Source organism: Bufo bufo, chromosome 1 (assembly GCF_905171765.1).
Source record: "Bufo bufo chromosome 1, aBufBuf1.1, whole genome shotgun sequence".
Lineage (NCBI taxonomy): Eukaryota > Metazoa > Chordata > Amphibia > Anura > Bufonidae > Bufo > Bufo bufo.
In genome coordinates this window covers 105,940,339-105,958,631 of record NC_053389.1, presented here as the reverse complement: position 1 = coordinate 105,958,631, position 18,293 = coordinate 105,940,339, and the positions used below count along the sequence as shown (strand labels likewise).

Here is an 18,293-nt window from a genome sequence, read left to right as displayed (position 1 = left end):
TTTTTACCTTTTCAGGACGGAGATCATACCGTCCAAAATTGCAGAACACCGTCATTTTTTCCCATTGAAATGCAGTTATGCAGTTATGCCCCGAGTGTTCCGGCAAAACGGATCCGGCATTGCAAAAAAAATGCCGGATTAGTTTTTTCAGATGACACCGGAGAGACGGATCCGGCATTTCAATGCTTTTGTCATACGGATCAGGATCCTGATCTGTCTGACAAATGCCATCAGTTTGCATACGTTTTGACGGATCCGGCAGGCAGTTCCTGCGACGGAACCCCCTGACGGAATCCTCTGCCGCAAGTGTGAAAGTACCCTTATGGCAATAATGAGCCAGTATGTGGAGTAACAGACGAAGGGGCTCAGTAATATAAAAAAGGGTGTTAAAAAAGTAATATATTTGATAACTGCCAGACCAGCTAGAAGCTATTGAAGCTTATGTTTTTATTTTTTTGTTTTCTCCAGATTTCTCCTTAAATGTTCCAGACATGTAATTTTTGTCTATTGATGTGGATTTGTGTTGCACAGGAAAGGAGTAACATATTATTTTTTGTTTTAGTATTTTTAGTATTATGATGCTCTCTTATGTATTCCACAAAAGCTGAACTGCTGTGTGATGTTTAGCTGACTGTAGGATGAAATTGAGTTATTTCCTTCAGGAGTACACTATGACAGTGTTCCTACGTCAGAGCTGGAGAGATGAAAGACTCTCGTACAATCACACCAACAAAACTCTTGGCTTCGACAGCAGATTTGTTGAGAAACTTTGGATTCCAGATACATTTATAGTGAATGCCAAATCTGCCTGGTTTCATGACGTCACAGTAGAAAACAAATTAATCCGTCTACAACCAGATGGAGTCATCTTGTACAGCAGTAGGTAAGAGGTCAAGACACAACCTAATGATGTGTAAAAAGACATGTAGTATTGGATTAATTCAGAGCCAATAAGAGGAGTTGGTGGCTGCCTGGGATGCTATGGTATGGGGGGGGGGGGGGGGCACAATTTATGGATTTTTAAAAAAAATAAAAAAATTTATCTTGCTCTACCTGCACACATACACTTCTCAATGTTGGAATTGTAACACCAAGAAGGACAAGTCATAAGGTTAGTCAAATCGAAAAAGGAGCAGGTGTCACTAAGATCTGCAGATGATCACATTTTCAAGTACTTACAGTAGTGCCAATCTGTGGCACGTGGGATGGGCATAAAAACCAGATTGATAGCAAAAAATTTTAGCCACTTGAAACCTTAAAAATCTTATCAAGTCATGTGGTATGATCGTGCAGTGCCTCCTGTTCATTGACATGCCAGTTATCACCACTTGTCACAAACTGAGAGGGACAGAATGCTTGAAAAGAGAGACCTTGGTTTATCACTCCAGCAGATCGCTACACGCCTAGGCTGAGATATCAGCTCTGTTCAGTGTTGCGTGTCCCAGTGGTTAGGAGAAGGACAATGAACTGGAATAACAGAAAGAGGTGCACAGAGGCAAATCTTTGAACGGATGAATCATCTGATTAGAAGAATGACTCATTTGTGATCCATTCTGTACTGCAAGTGAAATTGGACATCATATCCCAAGACTAGGGCAGCAAACACTGTTTACACAAACCATCAGAGGGTGTTAGCTTGACAGTGGGCTACAAGCCACCCATCCACCTAAAGGTCAAACCAAAACAACCGTAAAGTAAAACATCATGTGTTGGAACATAACTACAACACCAAACTACAAAAACCACACCTGTAATGCAAAGACCTTCTTTATTGTGTCATATCCAAAAAGACATACAATACACGCCCCCAGAGGAAGCAAGGCAAAAAGGACGTCGGGTTTCTCTGAACCCCCCCCCCCCCCTCCCCCCGGCTCCTGGTCTGTATGTCTCATTTATTTCAGTGCTCTTTAACATTTCTTTTTTATGTCCTCCGGTTTTATTTTAACTAGGAAGGCCATCAAGACTTTTGGATTATTATGATAGTAGTTTGGTCTGATCACTTCCCTATTACAAATTGATGTGTATGATAATAGGATAAAGTGTTAGGGATTGGATTTTAATACTACTTCTTTGTTAATATGGCACTGGTGTTAGTGAGTGATTCAGTTTGCATCTCTGTATTATTGTTTGAATATTCAATATTACTAACTACTGTACATATTTTTAAGTGAGATGGACTAATATAATACACGCGGACCTAGAGCTCGGTGGGGCTATCATTCTCACAGCGTTGATCTGCACAGATTTTTATCTATTTTCCATATTCATGCATTGTATGTCTTTTTTGATACGACACAAAAAGAAGGTCTTTGTATTACGTATTAAGTGTGGTTTTTGTAATTTGGTGTTATCCACCTAAAGGTGTTCCACACCAATGAACTCAAACGCTATCAAAGTGCACAGGAAAATGGCAATGGAAGCTGGAATGGAGGTCTGTCCTCTTCAGCAATGAGTCCTGCTTTTGTCTTGGATGCATTGATAGCCAAAGATTGGTCTGGAGACCACATGGGCAATGCTATGAAGAGTTCTTCACAAGGGAAAGTCACACTGGTCCTACTCCCGGAATAATGGTGTGGGGTGGCATAATGTACGGTAGCCAGACCCCTCTAGTCTTCATTTCAGGTACACGAACAGCTCAGTGTTACATTTATTTGGTCACGGAACCAGTGGTATGGCCTTTTCTTTAAAGCGTCCCAGGAGCAGTTTTTCAACAGGACAAAAACCAGGCTGCATGTTGCTTGTGTTACCGTGAGCAGCCTGCATGGCCTAAACGTGCTACCTTGGCTTTGTGGCAAGGGGCAGGGGTGCACCAAGCCTTTCTGTTGCCTGAGAGAAAAATTTAAATTCTGTGCCAAAATCTCAACCTAAGCCCTTCCCTCCAGCCCTACTGTTAAAGACATACTTGGAAAACATTACATATGGCGCTACAAAACATACAGGGTAATACATCACCACATACCTCTAACATCCAGTGACATCTACTCTGATATAGATGTTCTCTTTCATCATCTCTTCATTCGGACCAGACCGCCATTATGATTTCTTTCAGCCATCTCTGGTCTCTGCAGATATTCAACATCTCAGTTTCCTCGGGTCAAGAAGCGGCAGAGCTGCTTGATCCTTTCTTGGCTTGTTCGTATGAGTTTGTCATGTAATGTTTTGCATTTGATATTTGTATGGATGACTGGCAGCAATTCTAGGAAAATGTCTGTCCCCTGATAATTTTATATCACCTGTGAAATATCATCTCTGTGAAAACATTCAGAAACCTTTAATGGTTATGTACACTTTCAGGGGCAATTTTTTTTATGAGTGCATTTTACTCACTTTGGGCTAAAAAAAATATTTCAATTGGTCTTTATTAAAAATATTGAGCCCCTTTTGTCACAAAGGGTTAACTGTTTGTCTAGCTGTGTGAATGGTACTTTCACTTTGTGCTAGACAAACAGTTAACCCTTTGTGACAAAAGGGGCTCAATATTTTTAATAAAGACCAATTGAAAATATATTTTTTAGCCCAAAGTGAGTAAAATGCACTCATAAAAAAAATTGCCTCTGAAAGTGTACATAACCATTAAAGGTTTCTGAATGTTTTCACAGAGATGATATTTCACAGGTGATATAAAATTATCAGGGGACAGACATTTTCCTAGAATTCCTGCCAGTCATCCATACTTTCATCTAATAAACTTTATCTCTAAATTATTAATAGGTCATAAACACTTATTTAAAGGGACACTGACAGGGCCAATAAGCATATTGAGGTATATATATGGCAGTACAGGTCTTATAATGGGTATTACAATCATCTAAGTATCCCCCCTGTCCACATTATACATACAGTAAACTTAAGTTTTATAACCTGCTCCAACGGTCTTCAATCTGCCCAAGGGGCGGTGTTTCACCTCTCTTGCGCCCAGCCAGCCTCCCCCAACTGCCGCTTTGAAGCGCCGCCCAGCTCATGAATATTCAGTTTGCTGGGCGGCTTCTGCGGTCCCCACTCTGAAGCGCTGCGCTTAACAGTGCCTGGCGCATGCGCCGGATCTTGTGAAGTCGGGGACAGTAAGCGCCGCCCAGCGAAGTGAATATTGATGAGCTGGGCGGCGCTTACTGTACCGGACTTCACAAGATCCGGCGCATGCGCCAGGCACTGTTAAGCGCAGCGCTTCAGATAAAAAATGTCAGTAAAATATATCATATAGGAGACACACACAGTGATATTTGAGAAGTGAAATGAAGTTTATTGGATTTACAGAAAGTGTTCTATAATTGTTTAAACAAAATTAGGCAGGTGCATAAATTTGGGCACTGTTGTCATTTTATTGATTCCAAAACCTTTAGAACTAATTATTGGAACTCAAATTGGTTTGGTAAGCTCAGTGACCCCTGACCTACATACACAGGTGAATCCAATTATGAGAAAGAGTATTTAAGGGGGTCAATTGTAAGTTTCCCTCCTCTTTTAATTTTCTCTGAAGAGTAGCAACATGGGGGTCTCAAAACAACTCTCAAATGACCTGAAGACAAAGATTGTTCACCATCATGGTTTAGGGGAAGAATACAGAAAGCTGTCTCAGAGATTTCAGCTGTCTGTTTCCACAGTTAGGAACATATTGAGGAAATGGAAGACCACAGGCTCAGTTCAAGTTAAGGCTCGAAGTGGCAGACCAAGAAAAATCTTGGATAGACAGAAGCGACGAATGGTGAGAACAGTCAGAGTCAACCCACAGACCAGCACCAAAGACCTACAACATCATCTTGCTGCAGATGGAGTCACTGTCCATTGTTCAACCATTCAGCGCACTTTACACAAGGAGATGCGGTATGCGAGAGTGATGCAGAGGAAGCCTTTTCTCCGCCCACAGCACAAAAAGTGCCGCTTGAGGTGGGCTAAAGCACATTTGGACAAGCCAGCTTCATTTTGGAATAAGGTGCTGTGGACTGATGAAACTAAAATTGAGTTATTTGGCCATAACAAGGGGCGTTATGCATGGAGGAAAAAGAACACAGCATTCCAAGAAAAACACATGCTACCTACAGTAAAATATGGTGGTGGTTCCATCATGCTGTGGGGCTTTGTGGCCAGTGCAGGGACTGGGAATCTTGTCAAAGTTGAGGGACGCATAGATTCCACTCAATATCAGCAGATTCTGGAGACCAATGTCCAGGAATCAGTGACAAAGCTGAAGCTGCGCCGGGGCTGGATCTTTCAACAAGACAACGACCCTAAACACTGCTCAAAATCCACTAAGGCATTTATGCAGAGGAACAAGTACAACGTTCTGGAATGGCCATCTCAGTCCTCAGACCTGAATATAATTGAAAATCTGTGGTGTGACTTAAAGAGAGCTGTCCATGCTCGGAAGCCATCAAACCTGAATGAACTAAAGATGTTTTGTAAAGAGGAATGGTCCAAAATACCTTCAACCAGAATCCAGACTCTCATTGGAACCTACAGGAAGCGTTTAGAGGCGATAATTTCTGCAAAAGGAGGATCTACTAAATATTGATTTCATTTCTTTTTTAAGGTGCCCAAATTTATGCACCTGCCTCATTTTGTTTAAACAAATATAGCACACTTTCTGTAAATCCAATAAACTTAATTTCACTTCTCAAATATCACTGTGTGTCTCCTATATGATATATTTAACTGACATCTTTTATCGTAACAACCAACGATTTATACAGGAAAATCATGACGATTAACAAGGTTACACTCTTTTGGTTTTCCAGTTTACATCAGGAAGATTAAAGTCTCCCATAATGATAACTTCCCCTTTCAATGTCATTTTAGCTATTTCCTCAACTAGTAGATCATCTAATTCTTTGACTTGGCTAGGTGGTCTATATATCACACCTACACGAGTTACCTTATGATTATCAAGCTGCAAGGTAACCCAAACTGACTCTAAATTGGTCTCGCTAACATGTATTAAATTAGATTTTATGCTATCTTTCACACAAAGGGCCACCATTCCCCCTTTCTTGCCTTCTCTGTCTTTCCTATATAGAGAGAACCCTGGTATTCTTATATCCCAGTCATTACTACTATTAAACCATGTCTCAGTAACAGCCACTAAATCTATATTCTCAGATGCCATTATAGACTCAAGTTCATTGATCTTATTCCCTAAACTGCGAGCATTTGTAGACAAGACTCTGAGCTTGTCATTTCTTAACCTGATCTTACCTACTGGCATATTCTGGCATTGTTGAGGGGGGCAGTCAGACTGCTGGATTATGACTCTTTTGCCCCCCTTTCCTAGTTTAAATGCTCCTTAGCAAATACTTTGAACTGTTCACTGAGGACATTCGTTCCCTTGAGAGAAAGATGCAAACCATCTTTTTTGTACAGTTCTTTTCCATTCCAACGAGAGCTAACATGAGACACAAAGCCAAACCCTTGGTTCAGACACCATTCACCAAGCCATACATTGAATTCCTTAATGCGCATCTTCCTGTCATGCTGAAGGTTATGCACAGGCAAAACTGCAGAGAATCAAACAGTTGATGCAACCTCCCGTATATCATTTCCAAGTGTGTGAAAAGATTCCTTCACATTTGAAACCTCATTGCAAGCCAGATCATTTGTCCCAAGCAGGGCTGTGGAGTCGGAGTCTGAGGCAATTTTGGGTACCTGGAGTCTGAGTCGGCAAAAATGAACTGATTCCGACTCCGACTCCTACAAAATTTTAATTGGAATAAAAAAAAAAGCAAGTTTAAATGTCCCAATTCACAAAAAGTTATAATGAATTACTTCTCTACTGTAAGAATAAAGGCCAATGCATGCAGTGCGTCACGTTACCGCAAAACGAACACGTTAAGTGACCGTGAAGAAGCATGCTTTTCAGATGCTTCACAATATGGCACGCAACGCACAGTTAAGGAGCGGCAATACTTATACTTTCCATTGTGTTGTGTTCCGCTGTTACAGGGTTAACCTATCCTCTCACTGATAACTGATTAAGTAAATATGTTTTTTGCAGGACTAGAGACATTTGTATAAGTAAAGGAAATGGATAGTCAATAGTTCAAGATTGAAGCTGTAAACCATTTGAAAAACTGCTGTCATTCAGCTAAGGCCTCATGCACACGGCCGTCATTTGGGTCCGCATCCAAGCCGCCGTTTTGGACGGCTCGGATGCGGACCCATTCACTTCAATGCGGCCGCAAAAGATGCGGACAGCACTCCGTGTGCTGTCCGCATCTGTTGCTCCGTTCCGTGGCCCCGCAAAAAAAATATAACATGTCCTATTCTTGTCCGCGCTTTGTGGACAAGAATAGGCAGTGTATTGAAGGCTGTCCACGGAACGCGCATGGACACCATCCGCGTTTTGCGGATCCACGATTTGCGGACAGCAAAACACACCACGGTCCTGTGCATGCGGCCTTAAGCTATAAAAACTTGTACAAAAACTCACTGAAAAAAGTGGCCTAAACAGGTGAAAATGCTCCAAACCCAGACACTGTAGCGTGTCTATAACCAGGGGAGCAATTCCTCCGCATGCGGTCCGCAGACAATGGCGATCCCCAGCAAAAAATGCGTACAATGGAGGATGCTGGTGCAGACCGCATTCACCACAAGAACATCTTACATAAAATGATACATTGTGCAGCTGAAAAAAAATATACATACACAATTCACTGCAAAAAATGCACCAAAATGATACGCAACTGACAATACTAGCTAATTCCTCAGGCCGATGTTAAAAGCTGAGAACTTTGCCAATATCGTCCAGTCAGGAACATATCGGAGCCCCTCATGCACCACGTCACGGTGTCTCAGCACGCATGGGATTCTACTAGAGAAATCATGTTTTAAAATAAATGCCCTTTCCTCTGCCCCTTCCTGGATCCTCCCACTGCCCTATCTTCAGCAGAAGATCAGCACACAAAGGAGAAGGCAGCGGCTTCTGCCCAACTACCTCTCTCTGCTATAAGAGCTTAGAAGAACTTGGTGGAACAGCTGTATGTTGCCTTTCTTTCCTTCAAGGAATGTTTAAAATACATTCGCATATTAAATACAGAGAAGTCGGAGTCGGGGAGTCAGAAGTACCAAAAACTGAGGCGTCGGAGTCGGAGCACACCTCCCTTTCCTGCTTTGCTTGCCTAACAATATTAAGGATACGTCGTCTATCCCTGCTAGCAGTAGCACCAGGGAGACATCTCACAACACCATTTTCCTCAAACTTCACACCTCTTATGATAGAATCGCCCACCAACAGCTGCTTACTATCAGTCCTCACCTTATCCTTTTTGTCTTTGGTCGCAGTCTTGCATACTTCCTCCATGTTGCTCTTGCACTCTGAAATGAGTTTGAGCTTATGACCAGCCTTTCTGCATGTATTAGAGTCTGTTTTGCCAAATCTAAACCTTGTGTCATTTGCAGAATCACATCAACTGTCTCCTGTGACATGGAGTTAACAAAGTACCCACTGGATGAGCAAGAGTGTAGATTTGACCTGGAAAGCTGTAAGTTACTGAACCCTTACTAACAAATCTTGTATCAGTAAAGGGAACCTGTGACATTAAACATCTGAACATTGTCTGAGCAGCAGGGAAAGCTGTTTTGTAGGAAAAGATTCAGTAGAACCTGTATTTTATTCATTTAAATTCCTGCTCATTCTGGGCTTTAAAGTCCAGGAGGCGGTCCTATCAGTGATTGACTGTGTATACAAAGATAGTGTCAATCACTGATTGTGGGAGACCCTCTTAACAAGAAGTGAACAAGCAATTTTACCTTCCAGAATGATAACAATGAGCTTCCATTGGTGAGCAATATCTGAATCATCTGAATCCCTGTGTCCGATCAACAGTCTACAAGTGCCAAAATAAAAAAATCTTGAATAAAAACTCTGCAACACAGCAGGTGTGGACTCCCTGTGTCACATATTTGACCTAGGGCTCCTCCTAAGGATGTTATCTGAGTGACCCACCTGGTCTTCACCTTTTGACCCCTATATAGGGATCTGGTCTCCGCGGCAGTGGAATGACCAGGCTGCTACTTCTTGGAATACTCTACGTTCAGTGACAGCTGACACAGGCAGTTCATAAAACACCAATGTGTGGCATGAAAGTAGAAAGGCAGAATTGTAGTTAGTGGAAAGGCTGAGATCAGGGCAGGCAGAGTATGTTCAAGCTGGCAAACAGGTCAAGCATTTGGGTAGGCAGCACAGAGTCAGTATGATAAACAGGTGGAGGTCAGGGCAGGTGGAAAAGGTTCAATACAGTAAACAGGCAGAGGGAGGGCATGGGAGATCAGACAACACCAAAACACATTCACAGGAACTAGCAAGCTAGGGAACCTTTTTGCTCGGGCACCCTCCCATAAGGGAAGGTGCCTTAAGTACCCAGGGAAGCAAAGCCACAGGCCATGGCAGCTTAGGATGCACACACTTGCCCTTTGAGAGACAGTGAGAAAGCACACACCCTATTGGCAAAGAGGAATACAGTCCAAAGAGAGGCCACAGCTCCAACATGGAGTGGACCTGCCGAACACTACTCTAATGGCCATGCCTGCTGGCATCTCTCTGCTCCTTCCTGGCAGGCATGTGCCTACCAGGAGCTTGAGGATAGTGGTGGGCACGGACTGAAGGTGTCACTAACTCTACAAAGTTATGTAAACGTTTGATAATTTAGTTATAGAGTAACAGCAGAACAAGATTAGAATTTGGGCTGATACAAAGTGTGAAAACTAGGCTTCCTCATCAAAAATAAGATAGCATCCATTTAAGACAGAGCTGTTTGCTGTAAAAGACCCTCTTTAACATGAACAGGACACCCCATACAAACCGCAACACAGCTCCATTCAAGTAAATGGGACTGCACTGCATTTCCCTTCATAGTGGCATTCTAGGCAAAGTTTGTGAACTGGCCACAGAGCATAACTAATGCTGAGGACCCTACATTTTGAGAGATCACTGGGGGACCAAGCAGTCAGACCTCCACTGCTCAGGAAGTGATGGCCCATTCTAGTGACATACCAATGGGAAACCCTTTTAAAGATAAAGTAATATTTATCCAGGGGTATACACAAATGGCATAGGGCCAGCAAAACATAGTATGGCCCCCTCCACACCCAGTTTCCCAGTACACATGAAACAATCACTCCCAGGCAGCGCAATGCTTCAGACTTCTGATGAATTTTAATTTTAAAAATTTTAATAAAAAAGCCATCCTTCATATGACCCATTTTATCTTACTTCTATGCAGGAAAAAGTGGAATAGGTTCTTCATAAATATGGCGCCTATTTCTGAACAGTGGACAAATAGTAAAAATATATTGCTATGGGCTCTTACTTCCTGTCTATTCAAAAGCTGGCTGCCTACAGTCACCACTAGAGGGCACCCAGTGCATAGGAATTTATACAGTTACCATTTGACTGCAGCCATTTACCATGAAAGCTGAAATACTCTCTTCTCACTGAGCGCCCCATGCGGTGGCTGAATGAAAATGCAGTATTTTCTTGTCTGGAAAAAGAGTATCACTGAATCATATAAAACTATTTTCTATATACAGTACTTTATTACATCTTTATACTTCAACAAAGTGGAGATTTTTTCTGTTACTACTGAAAACAATTCCAATAATAATAGAATATGTACGTCAAACCTTAGTATTGAAATGCTCTTTATTCACAATTTTCTTTTCAGTCTGACAAATGTATATTTTGTACACAGTAAAGAGTTTTCCTTGTGTCAAGCAACTTCTCAATTTTGACAAATGAATAAATGCATTTCATCTGTGTAAAAACGGAAGTGACAATGGTTTGCCCCGAGCAATACTAAGAACGGAGAAAGCGCTGAAGTGTCAATTTTAGGTATTGTGCTTCAGTGACTGAGTTATGTAACCTTCTACATGCTGTACTCCAATAAATGTCCTTCTCTTGTCATGTATGTGGCGGGTTATAACTTTCCGATTTCATCCAGATGGCTATTCAGCTGAAGACATTATCTACAACTGGTCAGAAAACCAGAACCTAATCCATGGACTAGATAAGCTTGAGCTGGCACAATTTACCATTACTGACTACAAATTCACCAAAGAGGTGATGAACTTCAAATCAGGTAATACAGTAACGTGTGTTACACTAAAGAATCTTATTAAATTATTCTTCCAAACATAAAATAGACTAAAATTTTATGTTAACCACCTCACCCTGAAAGACCAGACCACTTTTTACACTTCTGACCTACACTACTTTCACCGTTTATTGCTCGGTCATGCAACTTACCACCCAAATGAATTTTACCTCCTTTTCTTCTCACTAATAGAGCTTTCATTTGGTGGTATTTCATTGCTGCTGACATTTTTACTTTTTTTTGTTATTAATCGAAATTTAACGATTTTTTTGCAAAAAATGACATTTTTCAATTTCAGTTGTAAAATTTTGCAAAAAAAAACGACATCCATATATAAATTTTGCTCTAAATTTATTGTTCTACATGTCTTTGATAAAAAAAAAATGTTTGGGTAAAAAAAAAATGGTTTTGGTAAAAGTTATAGCGTTTACAAACTATGGTACAAAAATGTGAATTTCCGCTTTTTGAAGCAGCTCTGACTTTCTGAGCACCTGTCATGTTTCCTGAGGTTCTACAATGGCCAGACAGTACAAACGAAAGTAGACACCCTAAGGTATTCGCTGATGGGCATAGTGAGTTCATAGAACTTTTTATTTTTTTGTCACAAGTTAGCGGAAAATGATGATTTATTTTTTTTTTTTTTCTTACAAAGTCTCATATTCCACTAACTTGTGACAAAAAATAAAAAGTTCTATGAACTCACTATGCCCATCAGCGAATACCTTTGGGTGTCTTCTTTCCAAAATGGGGTCACTTGTGGGGTAGTTATACTGCCCTGGCATTCTAGGGGCCCAAATGTGTGGTAAGGAGTTTGAAATCAAATTCTGTAAAAAATGGCCAGTGAAATCCGAAAGGTGCTCTTTGGAATGTGGGCCCCTTTGCCCACCTAGGCTGCAAAAAAGTGTCACACATGTGGTATCTCCGTATTCAGGAGAAGTTGGGGAATGTGTTTTGGGGTGTCATTTTACATGTACCCATGCTGTGTGAGAGAAATATCTTGGCAAAAGACAACTTTTCCCATTTTTTTATACAAAGTTGGCATTTGACCAAGATATTTATCTCACCCAGCATGGGTATATGTAAAATGACACCCCAAAACACATTCCCCAACTTCTCCTGAATACGGAGATACCACATGTGTGACACTTTTTTGCAGCCTAGGTGGGCAAAGGGGCCCAAATTCCATTTAGGAGGGCATTTTTAGACATTTGGATACCAGACTTCTTCTCACACTTTGGGGCCCCTAAAATGCCAGGGCAGTATAAATACCCCACATGTGACCCCATTTTGGAAAGAAGACACCCCAAGGTATTCAATGAGGGGCATGGCGAGTTCATAGAAAAAAACATTTTTTGGCACAAGTTAGCGGAAATTGATTTTTTTGATTTCTTTCTTACAAAGTCTCCCTTTCCGCTAACTTGGGACAAAAATTTCAATCTTTCATGGACTTAATATGCCCCTCAGCGAATACCTTGGGGTGTCTTCTTTCCAAAATGGTGTTATTTGTGGGGTGTTTGTACTGCCCTGGCATTTGAGGGTCTCCGCAATCATTACATGTATGCCCAGCATTAGGAGTTTCTGCTATTCTCCTTATATTGAGCATACGGGTAATGAGATTTTTTTTTTCCGTTCAGCCTCTGGGCTGAAAGAAAAAAATGAACGGCACAGATTTCTTCATTCGCATCGATCAATGTGGATGAAAAAATCTCTGCCAAAAAAAGAAAAAGGAGGGGAAAGGCGTCTGCCAGGACATAGGAGCTCCGCCCAACATCCATACCCACTTAGCTCATATGCCCTGGCAAACCAGATTTCTCCATTCACATCCATCGATGTGGATGAATAAATCCTTGCCGGGATTTTTTTTTTTATATATACAAAATGTTTGCCAAAGTATATGAACACCGCCACCTCCTCAGCTCATATGCCTCGGCAAACGTATCTTTTACTGCAGAGGAGAAATCTCGTCTTGCAGCGCCGCATACACCGACTTGCGTGTAATCTGACAGCAGCGCAATGCTTCTGTCAGAATGCACATCAGTGCTGCAGCTAGTCGATCGGTTGGTCCACCTGGAAGGTTAAAAAAAACAAAACAAAAAAGAAAAAACCAGGCCGCAACGCAATAAATTTATTAACTTTTGAACAGAACATATAAACTTTTTTTAACTTTTTTAACTGAACGTTAACTTTTTTACTTACCGGTAATTTTTTTTTTGTTTATTTTTTTTTACCTTTATAGAACAAACCTCTCCTTCCCCATGGGACAATGTGCAAAGCGCAAATCGCCCAAAGATGTGGCGAAGTACGTTATGCACTTTATCCCAGGTGAAAGGAGAGGTTTGCAGCAGCTGTGAGTAAAAGGGCCCTAATAGCCCTGTGTGCCTGTCCTGTGAGATGCAATCCCTATGCTAAGTGTACCTGTGTGTGGTACTTCCGGAAACACTCTCCTAAGCATAGGGCAGGGTGGTCAGGACAGTCAGGACAGAAATAGCGGGTGTCACGCCTTATTCCACTCCTGCTACAGACACAACATTTTTTTCGGGGTAGCGGTTGGGTTGAGGTACCAGGAACGACACTGGGGAAATGTCGCTCGTGTAGACGGCTAACTACACTGGTGGTTGGGGCCACGGAACCTCCTGGATACAGGAGGTTCTCGATGATCTCTTCCTGGAATTTGAGGAAGGATCGTGTTCTCCCAGCCTTACTGTAGAGAACAAAACTATTATACAGAGCCAATTGAATTAAATATACAGACACCTTCTTATACCAGCGTCTGGTGCGTCGGGAAACTAAATAGGGAGCCAACATCTGGTCATTGAAGTCCACCCCTCCCATGAGCGCATTATAGTCGTGGACTGAGAGGGGCTTTTTAATGACACGGGTTGCCCTTTCAATTTGGATTGTCGTGTCTGCGTGAATGGAGGAGAGCATGTAAACGTCACGCTTGTCTCTCCATTTCACCGCGAGCAGTTCTTCGTTACACAAGGCAGCCCTCTCCCCCCTTGCAAGACGGGTGGTAACGAGCCGTTGGGGGAAGCCCACGCGACTAGTTCGCGCGGTGCCACAGGCGCAAATCTGTTCTAGAAACAAATGCCTAAAGAGGGCCACACTTGTGTAAAAATTGTCCACATAAAGATGGTACCCCTTGCCGAATAAGGGTGACACCAAGTCCCAGACTGTCTTCCCACTGCTCCCCAGGTAGTCAGGGCAACCGACCGGCTCCAGGGTCTGATCTTTTCCCTCATAGATCCGAAATTTGTGGGTATAGCCTGTGGCCCTTTCACAGAGCTTATATAATTTGACCCCATACCGGGCACGCTTGCTTGGGATGTATTGTTTGAAGCCAAGACGCCTGGTAAAATGTATTAGGGACTCGTCTACGCAGATGTTTTGCTCAGGGGTATACAAATCTGCAAATTTCTGGTTGAAATGGTCTATGAGGGGCCGAATTTTGTGGAGCCTGTCAAAAGCTGGGTGGCCTCTGGGACGGGAGGTGGTGTTGTCGCTAAAATGCAGGAAACGCAGGATGGTCTCAAATCGTGTCCGGGACATAGCAGCAGAGAACATGGGCATGTGATGAATTGGGTTCGTGGACCAATATGACCGCAATTCATGCTTTTTAGTTAGACCCATGTTGAGGAGAAGGCCCAGAAAAATTTTAAGTTCGGAAACTTGGACTGGTTTCCACCGGAAAGGCTGGGCATAATAGCTTCCCGGGTTTGCGGTTATAAATTGTGTGGCATACCGATTTGTTTCTGCCACGACTAAGTCAAAGAGCTCCGCAGTCAAGAACAGCTCAAAAAATCCCAGGGCCGAACCGATCTGAGCCGTCTCAACCCGAACTCCAGACTGGGCGGTGAAAGGGGGAACTAATGGTGCGGCTGAAGTTGGTGACTGCCAATCAGGGTTTGCCAGCACCTCAGGGACTCTAGGGGCTCTACGGGCCTGTCTGTGCGGTGGCTGCGACGGGGTAACTACTGCACGTGCCACCGTACCAGCTTCAACTGCCCTTCTGGTGCTCGCTACTTCACCATGTTGTACGGCAGTGCTGGTACTAGGTCCAGGAAGGGCTGCGCTGCTGGTGTATGCCTCACCACGTGATCCAGCAGTGACAGCCCCACTCTGCTGCTCTTGAAGCGGATCCTGCGCAACCTGTGGTCTAGCGACACGGGGCCGGGTACGCCTGGTTCTATCAGGGACCTCCACCTCCTCGTCCGAACTTTGGGTCAGAGAGCCACTGCTTTCTACAGGTTCATATTCTGACCCGCTAGATTCATCAGATGAGGGTTCCCACTCCTCATCCGACTGGGTCAGAATCCTGTAGGCCTCTTCAGAAGAATACCCCCTGTTTGACATTTGGGAAACTAAATTTAGGGGTATTCCCTGAGACTACCCAAGAAAAAAAGCAAACCTGTCTTACAAAGGGGAGGCTAGCGAAGTACCGGAGGCCGCTGCGGTTGATAAAAAATATCAAAACTGATTTTTTTATCGCCGCAGTGCGTGTAAAGTGAATGTGCAGTGATCAAAAAAAAATAATTTTTTGTCACTGCGGTGGGGCGGGCGTGGGTGAAACCACGTGTGGGCGACCGATCAGGCCTGATCTGGCAAACACTGCGTTTTGGGTGGAGGGCGATCTAAGGTGACACTAATACAATTATAGATCTGACCGTGATCAGTTTTGATCACTTACAGATACTATAAAAGTACAAATGCTGATTAGCGATACGCTAAACAGCAAATAAGTGACTGCGGTGCGGTGGGCTGGGCGCTAACTGATCCCTAAACTACCTAACCAAGGGGCCTAAACTAATCCTAAAACCTAACAGCCAATACTAGTGAAAAAAAAAAGTGACAGTTTACACTGATCACTTTTTGTCTTTCACTAAGTGATTGACAGGGGGCGATCAAGGGGTTAATTTGGATGATGGGGGTGATGGAAGGTGATCTGGGGCTAAGGACAGTGTTTGGTGTGTACTCACAGTGATCTCTGCTCCTCTGCTGGATCCAACCGACGAAAAGGACCAGCAGAGGAGCAGAGAAGCCATATAACAGATCATATTTACTAATATGAACTGTTATATGGCTTGTGATTCGGTTTTTAAAAAATCAGCAACCTGCCAGCGACGATCATTGGCTGGCAGGTTGCTGATGCAATTCTCCTCGAACTTTTGCCGGCCCGCGATGCGCATGCGCGGGCCGGCTGTGACCGAAATCTCGCGTCTAGCGAGAAGACGCGCCGGCGCGTCCAGGCGGAATGAATCAACCACCTCCAGGACGCGTCGCTGCGTTGGGCGGTCCGGAGGTGGTTAAAGGGGCATTCGCAGATCAGCAAATGGCATTTATTATGTAGATAAAGTTAATACAAGGCACTTACTAATGTACTGTGATTGTCTATATTGTCTCCTTTGTTTGCTTGATTATTCCATCTCACATTATACACTGCTTGTATTTAGGGGTTACAACCATCCTGCAATACAGCAGCGGTGGCCGTGCCTCCACACTATAGGAAAAAGCACCGGCCTGTGCGCACTCCCACAGTCATGGCAACCAGAGAGGTGGCGGCCGGTGCCTTTTCCTATAGTGTGCAAGCTTGACCACCGCTGCTGCATTGCAGGGTGGTCGTAACCCCTGGATACAAGCAGTGTATAATGTGATGGAAAAATGAATCAAGCTACAAAGAAGGTAATGTGGACAATCACAATACAATAGTAAGTGCCTTGTATTAACTTTGTCTACATGATAAATGCCATTTGCTGATGTGAGACAACCCCTTTAAGTGCCTAATTGTGCAGTTAAAACTATTTAAATGATAGTTAATTGCACTTTAATTAGGTACAAATAGTAGAGATTTCCGCCTTAATTTTCAAGATATAAGAAGCCAATGTGGTGCAGTCATACGGTAAATAATTTAAAATAAAGTACTATAAAAATATAGGGAGTAATTTAATAAGATCAGCGTTTTAGACGCTGGTCTTAATAACCCCTGCACTGGCGGTGGATTCACCGAAGTAATGTAGAGGCGCTGGCCAGGCATATATCAGTTAGTCAGTTAGTAATGACCCCCATAGTATATTGTGTCTGTAAGCTGGGCTATATGATAATATCTCCCATAAGCCACTTCACTAACATAGAACCATGACACAGCTCAATGGTTAAAAAGAGTTATAACCATGCAAACCTACTGACAATACCAGGTAGAGGGCAGTTTGACCAGGACAAACATGTTGTGGAGTTTTCATTATCAGGAGTAGTGTGGATATTAACTTTTACTCTGCCAGGCTCTGCCCCCTCAAGTTCCCAGGAGGAGGAGCTTCACTGTGAAGTGCTCTCTGCAATGAGCTGCATCACAGCCTTTCCCCTCTCCTCTGAGTGACAGCTGTAGCATTCAACCAGAAGACCACTATAGCTGTCACTCAGAACAGAAGGGCGGGAATGTAAAGCAGCTCAATGCAGAAAATACTTCACAGTGATGCTCTGCCTCCTGGGCACTTCTAGGAGCAGAATCTAGCAGATACCCTGGTGTTCCCACTCACTGTTGGATCAGTGGAAAAACAGCGAAGACTTAGATTAATTTGGACCATGTTGTAGACCAAACCTGTCTGTTAAAGTCCATAGGTCCATGAAAAACACTGGCATCCATGTTCTGTCATTGGTTTTCACTGACCATTGGTAGGACATGCTCTGGAAATCCACTTTTCAGCCTAGCAGTGCACTTGGTAAACGGACACAACACGGATGGCACAAAACAAACATATGGATCCTTCACGAACATTGCTTGTCCTTTCACGATCATATGAATAAGGCATCACTGATATATTCGGTGGGTGAGATGTATATCTGATTTCTCGCGTCAGACTATTGTACACCTCACTCTCTGCAATCAATACCCAGCTGCTTATTATTCCACAGATCAGCATCCTTCATTACATTGGCGCATATCCTGTAGGGAGAAGAATAACAGATCAACAAACATTTTCAGAGATAGACTTAAGTAACAATGTGCCTGCCGAGGAAGAAAATGTTCCCATATTTTGTTTTTATATAATCTTAAAATACCGTAATCCTTAAAAAAGCTCACACAGCGATTGTGCCGGCTGTCCAATAGAGGGAGCCAAAAAATAAGAGCGATCATAGACCTCCATTTCATCCTAAAAAAAACATAACATTACCTTGTGTTCTAGGTTTCAATGTACAAATGGTTTATAGAGTTTTCCA

At 42.9% G+C, this 18,293-nt stretch overlaps 1 protein-coding gene across 1 annotated transcript in view; it reads left to right on the top strand.

Annotated features, from left to right (window-relative positions):
- The window catches only part of GABRD (gamma-aminobutyric acid type A receptor subunit delta), a 33,680-nt gene that overhangs the window by 882 nt on the left and 14,505 nt on the right, over window positions 1–18,293 (top strand). Inside the window, exons 3-5 of the mRNA XM_040419940.1 lie at window positions 663–883; window positions 8,389–8,471; window positions 10,929–11,066. Of these exons, the coding sequence (XP_040275874.1) occupies window positions 663–883; window positions 8,389–8,471; window positions 10,929–11,066 (442 nt within the window). The remainder of the gene's footprint in view (window positions 1–662; window positions 884–8,388; window positions 8,472–10,928; window positions 11,067–18,293) is intronic.